Here is a 17,531-nt window from a genome sequence, read left to right on the forward strand (position 1 = left end):
TTTTTTTTTTTTTAATTTAAGGGGAGCTGGACAGCTCCGTCAGCCTTCACCCGGCGCCCGCTTGGTGTCGGGCCCCAGGCCACACGACCAGGCGGCCCCCGCCCTCGGGGTAATGAGGCGACGCAGAGGGGCGCGGAGGAGGCTGGGGTGCCAGGGCCGCGCCGGGGTTCCTGCAGGCCAGGGGCGGCGGGCCCGCTGGAGGACTGACCTTCCCGGAGGTGCCGTCCCCCAGCACGACGATTTTCAGTTGCCGGTCCTGGCTCTCCTCCTCAGAGTCCGACATGGTGTCCCGGGAACCAGGCCGGCCCCCCCACCCCCACCCCGAGGCAGAGGGAGGAAGGAGAGGAGGGGGTCTCCGGGGGCGGGGGAGAGGAGGAAGGGCGACAGCGGGGGCACGACCCCCCGCCCCGGTGTCTCCGCGGCCGCTGGACGTATCTGGGGAGAATCACTCGCCGGGCGCCATCTTGCCCGCCTCCCCTCCCCCCTGAGCGCGGCCCCGCCCCCCGCGCGCTGCGTCGGTCGCGCACCCCCGTCTCTGCGCCAACCCGCGCCGACCGCGAGCGTCCCCGGCGAGCCGGCCCATCCGCCGGCCCGCGATGGGGGAGGCATTCGAACCGAGCAGGCGAGACGGGCGCTGCTCTCGCAGGGGCGGCTGTGAAGAAGAAGAAAAATAAAATATATCGCCCAAACCAGGTAGGAAAGTGGGAGCCGAGTAGCTCTCAGACGTTCCATCATATTTTCCTGCTTCCATCACCTCCTGAGTAGGTCCCCGAAGCAAATGGTTTAGTCCGAAGCGGGGGGGGGGGGGGGGGGGGCGCGTAGCTGCGGAGCCGCGCGCCGCGGTTGCCATGGGAGCCGGGAGAGGCGGAGGGACGGTGGGGCGGGGCCTGTCTCCAGGCGCCGGGAAGCGGGTAGCGAGGGGCCGCGCGCTCGCGAGGGGCCCCTGAAGGTGCTGTGGGCGCCCGCGGTGGGCGACCCCCGAGGAGTGTGGACGCCGCGGAGGTAGCCCAGGATCGCGCTGCCTTCGGGGGAACAGCGATAGTGGCCTTAACGGAGTTCTGGCGCTGTCTTTTATTTTGACGTCTCAAACCGTGGATTTTCTCCACCGAACAGCATCCGAGGGTTCATTCATCCTCCAAGTTAGAACAGCAGTTCTCAAAGTGTGTTCCGAGACACCCTTGCGGGGACGGAGGGGGGCGGTCCAATAAAGTCAAAACTATCTTCATAATAATGCAAACACCTTTTTGCCTTTTCCGCGTTCCTTCTCTCACGAGTGTACATTTTCCAGGGGATGCATGATGTGTATGATATTACTACTCTGACAGGGAAGCATGTGCTTGTTATGAAGTTTCAAACATTTCTTAGTATTAATTGCAAAACGGTCATGATAACTATAACTTACATAAACATGAGCTCTTTGGAGTCTACAATAATTTCTAAGAGTATAGACAGGCCCTGAGCCCCAAAAGTGTTAAGAACTGCAGTCCTAAGTGATCTCAGTCCATTAGGGTAGGTGAAAAGACATCTTGAAAATTTAAATATAGTGTGATAAATTCTACGATAATAATGCCAACCTACTCCTATGCTTGTCTCGTTGTTAACTACTTTACAGGGATTATCATGGTTCATTCCTCATGGGAACCGTATAAAGTAGGTAGAATGATCTCATTTTACAGATGAGTGAGCTTCAGGCACAGAAAAGCTTAGCTCAGAGGCAGTGGTCCTGGCAAGAATATAGGAAGTAGAATAGGAAAGCAGTACAGTTTTGGGAAGTGCCCAGCCCTAGAATTCTAATCACAGACCTCCACACCTAAATGTGTGACCTTGAACCACAGTTTCCTTATCTACAAAATAGAGGAATTACCTCCTTCATAAGACTGAAAATAAAAATGAAGGAATCAATGTAAAGTAACAGCACAATGCCTGGCATATACTAGTAAGCACTCAATATTAACCAGTGTAATTTTTAAAATATTTATTCAATTTTGAGAGACAGAGACAGAGCACGAGTAGGGAGGGGCAGAGAGAGAGGGAGACACGGAATCTGAAGCAGGCTCCAGGCTCTGAGCTGTCAGCACAGAGCCCCACGCGGGGCTTGAACTCAGGGACCTGAGATCATGACCTGAGCCGAAATTGGATGCTTAACTGACTGAGCCACGCAGGCGCCCCTTAACTGGTGTAATTATCATCTTCATCATCATCATTAACTATGGTCCATATTGGAGCATCGCTGCTTTGACTGGTTTCTTATGAAGAGTCTAGTCTCTTCGTCTGTAGATAGTGTTAGTTCATGATAGTAACTACCCAGTTTCTAGTATTTTCCCATACCTTCCCTACTTCCAACCACCACCGCCAACTACCATCGCCACAAACAACTTCCTACATCACTAGGTGTGTTAATGAGAATCAGAAGGAAAAAGTTCCTCAAAGGGCTTTGCAAAGTTATTTGCAAATGTTAGTGTGAGGAATCTGTTTCTAATGAGAACAGATTTAACCCCTTCTAGTCCATGAAGGAAGTTAATCTTGTAGAAATTTGCTTTTCCGCTCATCCTTAATGGAAATGATTGTGTAACCCAGTTCTGATCAATGAGACAGAAGAGGATATCCTTTGGGAAACACCTGGAAAAGATCTTCCTCCCTGATAAAAAAGAAGAAGAAGAGAAGAGATGCGGGGGAGGGGGGAATATCTCCCCCTCCCTTCCCTTGCTGTCATTATTTGGATGAGGACATAATATTTGGAACTGCCACAACCTTCTTCAGCCCAGTTTCTGGGCTTCTTGTTCTAGGGCACTTTGGCGATGCATCGCATTACTTACAGATAGAAACATCCCCCAACTGGCACGACTACTTTGGCCAAAAACTTGATTTAGTTAAGGTCATAAGATCACTTTTCATGTGTGGCTTCATATGAAAGGAAATTTAGGAGAAAACGTTGCCTTTTCCTATCATCAGTTTTCGAGACAACTGCTTTGATGGAAAGACATCACTTATTTGGATATGGATTCATCCCTGAGTGGTCCTACTACATGAAACAAGTCAATTGCATTGTTTTAGTGACCACATTTTATACATCTATGGCAAAATTCCAGATTGAAAATTAGATTTGAAGACTTGGAGCCATATCTGTAAATTAAAGAGAAAAATAATATCCCTCTTGTGTGGAGAAGCAGGCTAGCTAGCACTGAAAGCTTCTAGTATGGTGTGTGACCAGACTACAGAGACATAGAGCTGATCGTGGAAAAGAAAATGTTTCTGTGGAGCCTGTGTGAAACACCCACAACAGGGCCATAAATGAGAGGAATCTTTTTCACTGGTTATAAAACCAATAAATTAACAAATGCTTAAAGAGGAATTCCAGAAATTTCAGGAGATTAGGGTTCTTTAGATACGAAGAAGTAAAGTATTTACACAAGATAAACCTGACTGCTATCTGCTACCACCTTCCCAACTAATTTTTAAATACCTTTTCTAGCATTCCTTCCTAAATTCATCTAAATTTTGTTGGAATACATCCAGAAACAAGGAGTTTATTCCCTCATGAAGCAACTTGGACCAATAGGTCTAGTTATTAGAATATTCTTTCTGAGATAAACTGAAGCCCTTCACTATAAATCCCAACTAATGATATCACATATCTTTTGGGGTAAAACAGAACCCCCCCCATTCTAAAAGAAGGTCTTCAAGTTTATTCATTATAATTAATGACTTATTTGACATATATTAAGTGAATGACTACTATGTGCCAGACGTTCTCATTCACACTGTTTTAAACAATGAGAACACCCAAAATACACAAAGCCTCTGCTCCCATGGAACTTGCAATTTGAATAGTGACTGTCCCACAGATATCAGGTCCCAACCTCTGGAACCTTATAAATATCACCTTGTTCAGAAAATGTATCTTTCTGATGTGATTAAATTAAGGATCTTGAGATGGACAGATAATCCCGGATTATTGGGCTGAGTCTTTTTTTTAATTAAAATTTTTTTGATAGTTTATTTTTGAGACAGAGACAGAGCATGAGCAGGGGAGGGGCAGAGAGGGAGAGGGAGACACGGAATGGGAAACAGGCTCTATGCTCTGAGCTGCCAGCACGGAACTTGACGCGGGGCTCGAACGCACGAACCGGGAGATCATGACCTGAGCCAAAGTCGGACGCTTAACCAACTGAGCCACCCAGGTGTGCCTGGGCTGAGTCTTAAATGCAATCATACGTACCGTTATAAAAGAGAGACAGAAAGAAATTTGATCCGGACAAAACGAGAAGACAATGTGACCATAGAGGGAGAAACTAGGACGATAGAGCACCAAGCTAAGGAATGCCAGCCACCACCAGAAACTGGAAAAGGCAAGGAAAAAATTCTCCCTGTAGGGCCTCTGGAGAGAGTTCAGCCCTGTCCACACCTTGACAGCAGTCTAGTGAATGCTGATTTAGCATTTATGGACTCCAAAACTATGAGAGAATAAATACTGTATTAAGCCATCAAGTTTATTATAAATTGTCACAATGGCCACAGGAAACTAATCCAAGAAGGAACACAGATATTTCATACATCAATAGGAAAATCTTAGATTCAGGTGAAAAAGATACTGAAACAGTCAACAGATGGAATTAAGAGTAACAGTATAAATATCTGAACATTTTGTTTATCACCAATTAAGGTGAAAAAAATGGTAAGTGAATTAACAAGTAAACTGATTTCAAAACCAACAATGAGGGCCATCATTTTAAATCCAATAGCCATCCATTAATTTTCTGACATCTTTTTAAATATTTCACAATGTTGAAGATGCAGGGTTTAGGATTAAAGCCCAAGTGAAAATGGATCGGGGAAAAAAGGTAAAATATTGTTGAGTAAGGCAGAACAATGGCCATGCTTTCCGCTTGGGCATTTGGTATTACTGTATTTCTGCTGAAAACATAAGAAAAGTATAGAAATGATCCACAGGATTTATTGGTCCATTAAACTCAAGCCCCTCTTCCTGAAATTCTCTTCTCCCTTGGTCATACACATATACACACACATACAGGCATGTGTATGCATGTGTGTGTTGCATGTGCATGTAACCACCACCCAGGTCAAGATATAGTACAATTCAGAATCCCAGCAGGCTCGCTTGTGCAATCTCTCCATCACTACCTCTTCTGCCACTTTGACTTCTAGCACCATATACTGATTTTACCTGGTTTTGAACTTTATATAAATAGACTCCATCTAGTATGTACTCTTTGGTATCTGGCTCCTTTCACTGAATATCGTCTGTGAGAGCCATCTACGTTGTGTACGGCAGTAGATTGTACTTTTTCATTGCCACGTACTATTCCGTTGTATGAATTAACCACAATTTAATTATCCATTCCACCATTGATGGACAAATAGGTTGTTTCAAGTTTGGGTATATTATGAATAACCTTAACCTCTCCCCCAAAGAAAACCCCAGTCCACAAAATAGCATTCTTGTCTCCCACATGCATGCACATACACGCATGTGCGTGCATGCACACACACACACACACACACACACACACACATGCCAGTCATCCGTCTACATTTTATAGCCCTGAGATGGTTGGAGCATTTACTAATCATGGAACTGGTTTTTGAATATACGTTTGTAACATCTAGATTCGTTGATTTATTCTTCGAGTGGCTCATCTATGGTATCTAGTGGTCTCCACTGAAACTTCAGTTTTCACACAAGTGTTTTGTTCAGCATCATAAACATACCAGTTCCACACAAATAAATGGATTGAACTAATTTTCAACCAAAACCTCCCTGACTGTTTTAAATGGCAGATGACATTAAACTTCATCCAAAAGAATGAACAATGAGGAAAATTAAGGGAAGAGGCAAGAGATGAGAGGATCACCAGGTGACATAATTTTTCTAAAAGACACTATTTCCAATTGCAACTATATCATGCAATACCTAGCAATGTATCTGAAATATGTATGTGGAAAAAAATACAAAACATTGAAAGACAGTAAATAAACAATAAATGGTAGGATATTTCATGTCCATGTATAGAAACATAATCATGGAAATATATCAGTTCTATCATATAACCTACAGTGTAAATGCCATTCTAATAGAATTTTCCATGGAATTGAGAATGGTATATACGGAAGGCAAAGATCCAAGAATATGGAAGATATTCCAGGAAAAGAACAAAGTATTCGCTTTACAGATATCAAGACTTTGCATCAAGTTATATAATTAAGATACAGTATATTATTTCAGGGGTAAACAAATTGACCATTATAACAAAGTGGAGAGCCAAAACCTAGGCTCCCATATTCATGGAACTTTGATATATGACACAATATATATGGTAGTAGATAAAGGGGTAGTAGTTAGAAACTTTATAGAAAAAGAAATGAAGTTGAAATCCTACATCTCATCTCTCTCTCACACACACAATTCCAAAGAAATCAAGATTCTAAATGTGAAAAGCAAAATTTAAATAATTTGAGGTGACTATCTTTCTCATCTTGAGGTAGGAAAGGATTTCTTGAACAAGACGCAAAGAGTTAATCATGAAAGGCAATATAAAGAAAATTACATTAAATTTTAAAACAACCCATAAAAAGATGCCATAAAGAAAGTAAAGGCATGCCTGGGTGGCTCATTTAGTTGAGCGTCTGACATGATCTCAGCGCTCAGGTCATGAACTCATGGTTCATGAGTTCAAGCTCCTCATCAGGCTCTCTGCTGTCAGTGCAGAGCCCATTTTGGATCCTTTTTCCCCCTCTCTCTCTTCCCTTCCCCCACTCATGGTCTCATGCTCTCTCTCTCTTTCTGTCTCCTTCTCTCTCTCAAAAATCATAAACATCTAAAAAAATAAAAAGAAAGGGAAAGTAGAAGTCACAGACTGGGAGAAGATATTTCCAACACATAAATCTTACAGCCAATTGATATCCAGAATCTACAAAGAACTACAAATCAATAAGAAAAAAAAATCCAGTAGAAAAATGAGCACATTCATAAAGTTATTTCACAGAAAATGAAACATGGAATACAACTTGTGCAAAAATGTTCAACTTCCTTAAAATAACCACAGAAACACACACACACACACACACACACACACAGCTCATTGAGATACCATTCCTTGCCCAGTACATTGGCAAAAATTAAGAAATACAACAATCTATCAGTCAAGAAAAGAGAAACCAAGGGGCGCCTGGGTGGCTCAGTCGGTTAAGCATCCGACTTCGGCTTAGGTCATGATCTCATGGTTCGTGGGTTCAAGCCCCGTGTTGGGCTCTATGCTGACAGCTAGCTCAGAGCCTGGAGCCTGCTTCAGATTCTGTGTCTCCCTCTCTCTCTGACCCTCCCCTGCTCATGCTGTCTCTCTCTCTTGCTCAGAAATAAATAAAAACATTGAAAAAACTTATTTAAAAAAAAAGAGAGAAACCACATAGTTATGTTATCAGAGAGAATTTAACATAGGGAATTGGTTTAAATAAATAAATAAATAAATAAATAAATAAATAAATAATAACATAGGGAATTGGTTACATGGTGTTGACGGACTGGAAAAAAAAAACAAAACAAAAAGGAAACACTGAGGTAACACCAAGTTAGTCACTATAGGAAGCAGCTACTACCCCAAGACCCACAGAAGAGGTCAGGAGTTATCTTAACACAGAAGCTTGAAGGAAGCCTGGGTCAGGGGGATCCAGACTATTGGCTCACTGCTGCTGTGCTTCAGGGACATAGAGAAAGAACCCAAGGAGCTGAGTCAGAATTCCGAGCATGGAGTTCCACCTGCTGCTGCAGACCATGTATTGGAAGATCGGCACGGGGGTCCCCTCCAGAGCTAGAATCACCGCAGAGGAGAAAAAACTGTTCCACTGCTCTGGTGCCTCTGTGTGAGCACAATGAGGCTGATTCTAGAAATGTAGAAAGAAGTGGGAAACTAGAAATGACCAGCGCCTGCTGCTGAGGTGAAATGCCGTTGTTGGAAGAACATGGATAGGAATACGCCAAAAACGGGGAAGAAAAACCTCTCCACATCCTCCTACTTTCCAAGCTCTCTTTAGTGTCCCTGTCATTGGCAGAAACTAAGAGGAAGAAAGAGAGGAAAAGAACAATGCAGACTGGAGGGTACTAGCCCTATCATACTAAGTCAATAGGGAAGGTGGGGTTGGGGCTTAACAATGATGTCTTTACAATCAGCACCACACCAATTGTCAGGAGAAAGTGGATCAAAAGGAACTTGTACTTTTCTTGTAGAAAGTATATGAAACTTTAGAAAACAACTTGTCATTAGCTTGTATAATTAAAGATCTCTGTACCCTGTGACCTAGCAATTGCACCCCTAGATACAGATTCTGAAAAATCCCATCATTCACCAAGGAGAAATGTGCAAGAGTTCATAAGCTCATTTTCATCTGAGAAATAATCCAAGGGCGTCTGGGTGGCTCAGCCAGTTAAGCACCCAACTCTTGGTTTCAGCTCAGGTCATGATCTCATAGTTCGTAAGATCGAGTCCCATGTTGGGCTCTGTGCTGGTGGTGTGGAGCCTGTTTGGGATTTTCTCTTTCCCTCTCACTCTCCGGCCTTCTCCCACTTGTGTGCATGCTCGCTCTCTCTCTCTCTCTCTCTCTCTCAAAATAAATAAACATTTAAAAAAAAATCCAAAATCTTTCAACAGCAAAATGAATACTCACATAAGGAAATATTATATAAGAGGGGGAAATGAATAAACTACAGCTATGTAGATTAACCTTAGAAACATAATATTGAGTGTGCATAAAGCTAATCCCCAAAGACTACATACAGTGTGATACCCTATTTATAAAGCTCTAAAACAGAGGCTCAAAACTAAACGTATATGCCGATATACATATATATATGATAAAAAGTGTCCCAAAAAGGTAATAGTAAACATAAAATTCTAGTTACTGATAACCTCAAGATGGGAAGAAGATGGAATAAACAGAAGAGAAACAATCACAGTGGGGATTAGGTCTTTAACATGAGAATGGTGTCCTTGCCCCCACCCACCCACCAAATTCATATATTGAAATTTTACCTCCCAATGTGACTGCACTTGGAGATTTGGGCTTCTAGGAGGTAATTAAGATTAAATGAGGTCATTGGTGTGGTCCTAGGACTGGTGTCCTTTTTTTTTTTTTTTTTTAATTTTTTTAAGTAATCCCTACACCCAATGTAGGGCATGAACCACAACCCCAAGGTCAAGAGTCACATGCTCCACCAATTGAGCCAGCCAGGCGCCCCAAGACCCCTTATAAGAAAATGAGAGAGAGAGGGTGCTCTCCCTGCCGACGTCTGCACATGCCAAGGAAAGGCCACATGAGTAAACAGCAAGACTGACCATCTGGAAGTCAGATAGAGATCCCACACCAGACCCCTCACCGGACACTGACCTGCTGGACCTGAGACTTCTGGCCTTTAAAACAGTGAGGTGAAAAAAAAAAAAAAAAAAACAAAAAAACTTCTGCTGTTTGCATTACCCCGTCTACAATATCCAAGCTGACCTAACCAGATTAGGAATACAATTTATAGCAGTATCTAAAAAAATAAGTGATACCTGCTTAATTTTTAAATACTGAAAAGAGATTAGAACATCCAGATATTTTTAAAGTACTATTAAACTCCTATAATTAAAATTATGTGGAAGGGCACCTGGGTGGCTCAGTCGGATAAGCATCCGACTCTTGATTTGGGGTTAGGTCATGATATCACAATTCGTGGGTTTGAGCCCTGTGTCAGGCTCCACACTGGCAGTGCAGAGTCTGCTTGGGATTCCCTCTCTCTCTCTCTCTCTGTCTCTCTCTGTCTCTCTCATAATAAATACACTTAAAATTTTTGTTTAGGGGCCCCTAGGTGGCTCAGTCAGTTGAGCGTCCAACTTCACCCCAGGTGATGCTCTCGCAGTTCTTGAGTTTGGGCTTGCATCAGGCTCTATGTTGACACCTCAGAGCTGGGAGCCTGCTTCGGATTCTGTGTCTCCCTCCCTCTCTCTCCCCTCCCTCACTCATGCTCTGTCTCTCTCTCAAAAATGAATACACATTAAAAAAAATTTTTTTTATTTGTTTAAATATTATATGGAAAAGACAGTGGACTAGATAGATGAATTCCTGCAACAGAAAAGCTTAGAAAGTTTCCAATATATAAAGCCATTAAGTAAATGGTAAAGGTGATGTGTCTGTCTAGTCAGTGGGGAATACATGTTATTACCCACTGGGTGTTAATTTTCAAAACTGGATGTTTGCCTCATCCATTTCTCCAAAATAAATTCCACATGAATTTAAAGCATATTTTTATTTTTTAAAATATTTTTTATTTATTTCTGAGAGAGAGAGAGAGAGAGAGTCTGAGCAGGGGAGGGTCAGAGAGAGAGGAGACACAGAATCCGAAACAGGCTCCAGGCTCCGAGCTGTCAGCACAGAGCCCGACGGGGAGCTCAAACCCATGAACCGTGATATTGTGACCTGAGCTGAAGTCGCCCCTAAAGTATACTTTTAAATAAAGCCACTAGGGCTTTGTAACTTTGTAACTTTGAGTGGAAATAGCTCCTGTAAGCATCCAATACAATTCAAGTCAAAAAATTAAATACCAATAATTTGTGTACCAAAAACTTTATGTATCCATGTGGCAAAAAGCACCACTAGGAGCATATAAGCTTCCAACAGCAATAGGTCTGGGTTAGGACCCATCTTCCCACTGAGGCAAACTAGAAAAGCTGGCCAAAACATTTATTTTTATCTGTTTGAAGTTATCAGAGAGTTTCCAAGATCTAATGGGGAAAGGAAGTCCAAAGAGCAGAAGGCAGCTATAGGGCCACTCTTTCCAGAAGGCATCTGCCGATTCAAGAGTTGAGTCTGAGGCGCACCTAAGAGGTTTGGTTGTTTAAGCCTCTGATTCTTGGTCTAGGCTCAGGTCATGATCTCAGGGTTCTCATGAGATGGAGGCTCTGTCAGGCTTCACGATGACAGCACAGGGGCCTGCTTGGGATTGCCTCTCTCTCGCCCTCTCTTTGCCTCTCCCTTGCTCTCTCTCTCCCTCTCCCTTAAAATAAATAAATAAACATTAATTTTTTTTTTTAATGGGGCACCTGTGTGGCTCAGTCGGCTAAGCCTCTGACTTCAGCTCAGGTCATGATCTCACAGTTTGTGAGTTTGAGCCCCATGTCGGGCTCAGAGCCTGGAGTCTGCTTCAGACTCTGTCTCCTTTTCTCTGCCCCTCCTCCATTCATATGCCCATCCATAGGAGAGATGCCCCCCATCTCTCTCAAAATAAATAAACAATTTAAAATTTTTTTAATTAAAAAAAAAGGAGTTGAGTTGAATGATAAGTGAATAGTGCTCTCAAGAGCCAGGAGCATAGGTCTGAGCAAACATAAGAGTTAAGCACACATCGAGGAGGAGCCCTCATAAACCAACTCATCTTTTTTAAGACCCTGAAAGCTCCATTTTAGAAGTGATGGAAGGTGAACCAGAAAGCAATCATCTCCACAGAAACTAAAGTCAAGTTTTGCATTATCTCAAGCCCTCACTGGACTCAGATGACAGGGTTTGCTGGTGCCCCTAAGTGAACTACCAGAAGCAAAGCTACATTCTCTCTGGAGGAATACTGGAGTAGCTCTACAATTTTCCATTGTCCATCTCCATCAAACACTTTGGATATAAGGAGAAAGACTTTGTTACTAAAAATCTAAAGAAATCATGAGCTAGAGAAGTATGCCACAGAGATCCAGATAATGGAGCTATGCTACATGAACTTTAAATAGCTACTATGTGTAAGGGTTTATAGTACAAGATTGAGAATTTTGTTAGGGACATGGAAACTATTTTAAAAAAGGACCAAATGGAAACTAGCAATAAAAAATATAATAACTGAAATTAACCGAATGAGTAAGTTTTAATAGCAGGTTAGATGTAGTTGAAGAGAGAAGTCAATGAATAATCCTGGACCAATTAGGTACTCATAGAGAACAAAAATGAACCTTGACTCCTACCTTATGCCATATTCAAAAATCAATCCCAGGTATTTTGTAAAGCTAAGTCTAAAATAACAAAGCTTTCAGGATGTCTGGCTGGCTCAATCAGTACAGCATGCAACTCTTGATCCCAGGGTCATGAGTTCAAGCCCCATATTTGATGTAGAGCTTTTTTAAAAAAAAATAATAATAATAAATATAATAAAGCAAGAAAGCTTTAAAAAGATTACACAAAAGGGCACCTGGGTGGCTCAGTTGGTTAAGCGTCTGACTTCGGCTCAGGTCATAATCTCATGGTTCATGGGTTTAAGCCCCACATCGGGCTCTGTGCTGACAGCTCAGAGCCTGGAGCCTGCTTCGGATTCTGTATCTCCCTCTCTCTCTGACCCTCCCCTGCTCACACTGTCTCTCTCTCAGAAATAAATAAAAAACACATTTAAAAAATTTTTTAAAAGATTACACAAGAAAGTATTTTCATGATCTTGGGCTAGGTGAAGATTTCTTAAAAAAGACACAAGATAAACCAATCTTTCAGGGAAAGATAATTAAATGAGTTATATTAAAATTTTTAAATTGTGCTCATCAAGGGGCCCCTGAATGACTCAGTTCATTTTTTTAAAAAATTTATTTCTGAGAGAGAGAGAGAGAGACAGCGTAAGAAAGGAAGGGTCAGATAAAGAGGTAGACGCAGAATCTGAAACAGGCTCCAGACTCTGAGCTAGCTGTCAGCACAGGGCCCGATGTGGGGCTCAAACCTAGGAACCATGAGATCATGACCTGAGCCGAAGTCGATGCCTAACAGACTGAGCCACTCAGGCGCCCCATGGATGAGTCAGTCCATTAGTGACCAGCTCTTGATTTCCATTCAGGTCATGATCTCGCGGTTTGTGGGATGGAGTCTGTGTTGATAGATTGGAGTCTGCTTGGGAATCTGGGATTCACTCTCTCTCTCCTTGTCTCTCTGCCTCACTCCCTTTCTCTCTCTCTTAAAATAAATATATAAACATTTAATAAATAAAATAAAACTGTGCTCATCAAAAGATGTCTTTAAGAAAATTAAAAACCTCAAGAGTGAAAGAATGTATTTTCAACACACATAACTCACAAGGGATTTGTATCTAGAATTGTAAAGTACACCTATTTCAATAAGAAAAAGACACAAGTGACCCCATCGAACATTGGAAATGACAGCTTGAATTAACACTTCAGAAAATAACCAATAACCAAAAAAGTTTCTTAACTTCATTAATAACCAGGTAAATGTGAAGGTAAACCACCATGAACTACCACTACACCCACACCAGAATGGCTAAAATGAGAAAGACTGGTATTGCCAAGTGGTGGAGATGTGGAACATTTCAACTTTCCACGTGCTGTTTGTAGAAGTATACATTTCTGAAACCATTTCGGCAATAAGTGTGGCATCATGAACTGAAGCTGAATGTCTGTGCAAGAGACCAACAGGTTCATTTTTTAGTGCCCATCCTACCAAAACGCACCTCAACACATACCCAACAATGTTCACAGCAGCACTATTCATGATACCTCACAACTGGGGCCATTCCAAATGTCCATCAACGGTGAAATTGTAGTATAGTCACAAGACGGGAAATTATGCAGCAGTTACACTGAATGGGTTGCTACATGTTACAATGTGGAACATTCTCATCAATATAATGGGGAATGAAAAGAAGCTAGATGCAAATGAACACATTCTCCATGATTCCGTTTATATAGAGTTCAAAAAATTAACCTCTGGTATTCAAAGTCAAATTAATGGTTACCTCTGGGAAGGAAGAAGGTAGTGATCCAGAGAAGGGCACAAGAGGAGATCTGGAGTACCAGTAATGTTCTATTTTTTTATGTGGGTCACATGAATGTGTCCACTTTCCTGTAATTCACTAGGGCATATTCTTAAGATAGTGCAACTTTCTGTGTATTATTCTTAAATCAAACTTTTTTATCTATACATAATATAATATATAGTTAAAAGTAAATAAATAGTAAAATTACGTCTAGAATAATAAAAACCATATTAGTACCCATTGATAGCAGTGAAATTAATCAAGAACTGTCACTTTCCATGTTATACATTTCTGCCTTGTATGAATTTTTTATAGTGAGCATGCATGTGTGTTATAATCAGGGAAAAAAAAACATGAAAAAGATATCAACAACAGTAAAAGACTAAATAGACTCATTATAGTCCTTCTCACAGTGGGAAGATGAGAACTTTGTGATGTGAGTAGATTCCACGAATACGGAAAACTTGTTAGTTTCATAATCATCTAAGAGCCTTTGTTTGAAAAGGAAGAAAGAAAACAAAAAACACCTCTCACTGGTAACAGATCCCCAGGCTGGTGTGTGAGCTACAGTTTCCCAGCTGTCCGTAGTTCTGCCTCATTGCTTGGGGATCTGCTTCACTGATTCCTAAAGCATAACTCCAGACAAAACCAAAAATTTGTAAAGCAGGAGAATTCTCAAATCACCTCTACAGCTGTGAAAACCAGACCTATCACAACTTACCAGTGAGTCTGACATGGTTAAATAAGGTAATACATGTAGACATGGCTTGAAAAAGAGAAGTTATGGTACACATGCAAAATATTATTTGAAACTTGATTGTGGGAGCTTTGGGAATGTGGATTTCCCTGACCGTCAAGAGCGAGCGTAGAGAAGTCAGTGATTTTAAGGAAACGCTGCACTTCCAGATTCCATGGAGAGTCGTGGCACAAATGCTCTCTGAGGCATAATATCCTTGACTTTGATCCCTTCTGGAACCTTGTTTTACACAGCTCTCCTCTACCGCATAACTGCTTTGCTGGTGGTGTCCCTTCGCTGTCTGGGTTTCCAGCTTATCTCCTTTGTTAAATGTAGGTTTAAAACATTCCAACAAGCAAAATGCTATTACAAAGCGTTATCTTAACATTGGGGTAGCATTTCCCAAAAGTGTGCTCTTTGGGACACTAGTCCCCTGAACGGCTTTTTAAATAAAGTTTGGAAACGGCTATACTTTACTCCACATTTGGAAAGTGATCATGCCCTTTCAGCATGTCATACTCTGAGAAATACTGAAGAAAACAGTCTCTTTGGACTTTTTTAATCCAAATTTGCCCAAATGTATTTGACCAAAGAACCCTTTTTCCAAATTATATTTACTGATGTCATATAGAACTAATGTTGTATAAAACATTATTTCAGAAATCCTACTTTTAAACTAAAAAACTCCAGGAGAGAAATCTTAAAAGTAGTTAAGAAACTGATTTTCATTATTTACAACCTTATTGTACAGAAGTTCATATGAAAAAGGCCTCAATTCTCCTACATGTTTCAAGAGTTCAGTTATTGTATACAAATGCTTTGATTCAGAATGTATTTAAAATTTTTTTTAATGTTTTTTTATTTTTATTTTTGAGAGAGAGAGAGAGAGAGAGTGTAAACAGGGAAGGGGCAGAGAGAGAGGGAGACACAGAATCTGAAACAGGCTCCAGGCTCTGAGCAGTCAGCACAGAGCCCAACGCAGGGCTCAAACCCACAAACTGTGAGATCATGACCTGAGCCGAAGTCGGATGCTTAACTGACTGAGCCACCCAGGTACCCTTTTTTACTTTTAATTTTTTTAATGTTTTATTTTTATTTTTATTTTGAGAGAGAGAGAGAGAGAGACAGTGTGAACAGGGGAGGGTCAGAAAGAGAAAGGGAGACACAGAATCGGAAGACAGGTGATTAAGAACGTATTCAAAGCTTTTCCAGTGCCTTATGTATTATTACTAAAATAAATTAGTATCATAACATGAAGAGATGCTCAAGCTTAGTGGTTAAAGCTTCAGCCTATAAGCTATAGCCTAGGTTCAAACAGATCTGATTTTATCTTGTAGTCAAGTTTATGATCTGGGACAAGTAATTTAAATCCTATAAGTCTCAATTTCCTCATCTATAAAAAAGATATTTTAGTAATTGTACTTACTTGATAGAGTTTTTATAAGCTTATCAATAATATATATATAGTGGTACCTGGCTGGCTCACTTGGTAGAGTGTGTAACTCTTGATCCCAGGATTATGAGTTAGAGCCCAGATTGGGTATACAGGTTACTTAAAATAAAATCTTTTTTTTAAGTTTATTTGTTGACTTAGAGAGAGAATGTGTCCACAAGCAGAGGAGGGACAGAGGGAAAGGGAGAGAGAGAGAATCCCAAGAAGGTTCCAGACTGTCAGTGCAGAGCCCAACGTGGGGCTTGAACCCACAAACCATGTGATCATGACCTGAGCCAAAATTGAGAGTCAGATGCTTAACTGACTGAGCCAACCGTAAAAATAAAATCCTTAAAAAAAACAAAAAAAAAACAAAAAAACACGTATACAGTGCTTAGTACAACACCAAATCTATGTTAGGACCTATTTTAAAGTTTCTCATGTTAATACCAATTAAGCACATTAGAATACAAATATCCAGTTGAAATTTGTCAAGAAGCAGTAAACACAGCAAGCCATACAGTTAAGCCAGTGGTGCCAATATTTTTCAAATATCGTTTTTGGAAGGTGGGTGCAGGGAGGGAGTAAGTTTTCCGATGAACTATGGATAAATTAAAGTTTGGTGTGACACATGAGAAACATTCTCCTAAAAAACTAATTTAACTGAATTCAATAAAAACATGTGATATAGGCTCTGTTTACACAAAGCTGTGGATTAATACTACACGCTGTGTGATGGCTAATTTTCAAAAACCGTCATTTCCTGGAGAAGGAATTTTACCTCAAGATGGCAACATAGAAATCCTGTCTCCAGCCTAGCAGTCCACCCTACAAATTTTAGACTTATCAGGCTTCCACAGTCACATGAGCCAATTCTTTAAAATCAGACTCTCTCTCTCTCTCTCTCTCTTCTCTTTCTCAACACAGACACACACACTCACACATGTGCACACTAGTGGTTCCATTTCTCTGGAGAACCATGTCTGATACATGCTGCAAGGGACACAAGATGAATTATGACTTCATTGGATTAGCATTTATTCTTTCTTTGCAAATAAAACAATTTATAAATTTCTGTTTGTTTGAATTCCCATTATCAACCAGACGCCTCGTGAGGAACCTGGATGTACATCATTAACTTCATCCTAAAGATCCAACAAATTAAAAAGTAGTAGATCTTAAATTATTATCAATTGCAATTTGTAAATTGCTGTATAGAACATCAGATCCTAAAAGAAGGGGTATAAAAGTAGGGAAAAAATAAAGAAGGAAGTAGTAAAAAAAAATAATGAGTAAGGAAAAATAAATAACTCTGAAAAGTCGTTGTCATTTTGAGGAAACATTTGGAGTTATTGGGCTGAGCCTAATTAGCTTTTTCCAAAGAAAGTTTAATTTTTAGATAAAGGAATAAAGACACCTTTCCCTATTTACTCAGCTATCCACTATCCCATGGCAAGTACACAAACATTATTTAAGGATTATAAAGTGGGAAATTATGGGATAGAATGAGAGTCAGAACATGTGTGTTAATTTCAGCTCTGCTTATTACTACTTTGGAGACCTTAAGGGAAGTCTCTGAGCCT

The 17,531-nt window shown here is 40.9% G+C and overlaps 1 protein-coding gene across 3 annotated transcripts in view; it reads right to left on the minus strand.

Annotated features, from left to right (window-relative positions):
• The window catches only part of RAB28 (RAB28, member RAS oncogene family), an 88,208-nt gene extending 87,723 nt beyond the window's left edge, over positions 1–485 (minus strand). For all 3 annotated transcript variants that reach the window (XR_005532671.1, XM_039257180.1, XM_039257181.1), the window contains exon 1: positions 209–485. Coding sequence is in view for 2 of the 3 variants with exons in the window: in XM_039257180.1 (XP_039113111.1) it covers positions 209–283 (75 nt within the window). In the remaining variant the exon portion in view is untranslated. The remainder of the gene's footprint in view (positions 1–208) is intronic.
• Between the last annotated feature and the right edge of the window lie 17,046 nt (positions 486–17,531).

The sequence above is a fragment of the Hyaena hyaena genome, unplaced genomic scaffold (genome assembly GCF_003009895.1).
Source record: "Hyaena hyaena isolate Hyena2069 unplaced genomic scaffold, ASM300989v1 scaffold_605, whole genome shotgun sequence".
NCBI classification, from domain to species: Eukaryota; Metazoa; Chordata; class Mammalia; order Carnivora; family Hyaenidae; genus Hyaena; species Hyaena hyaena.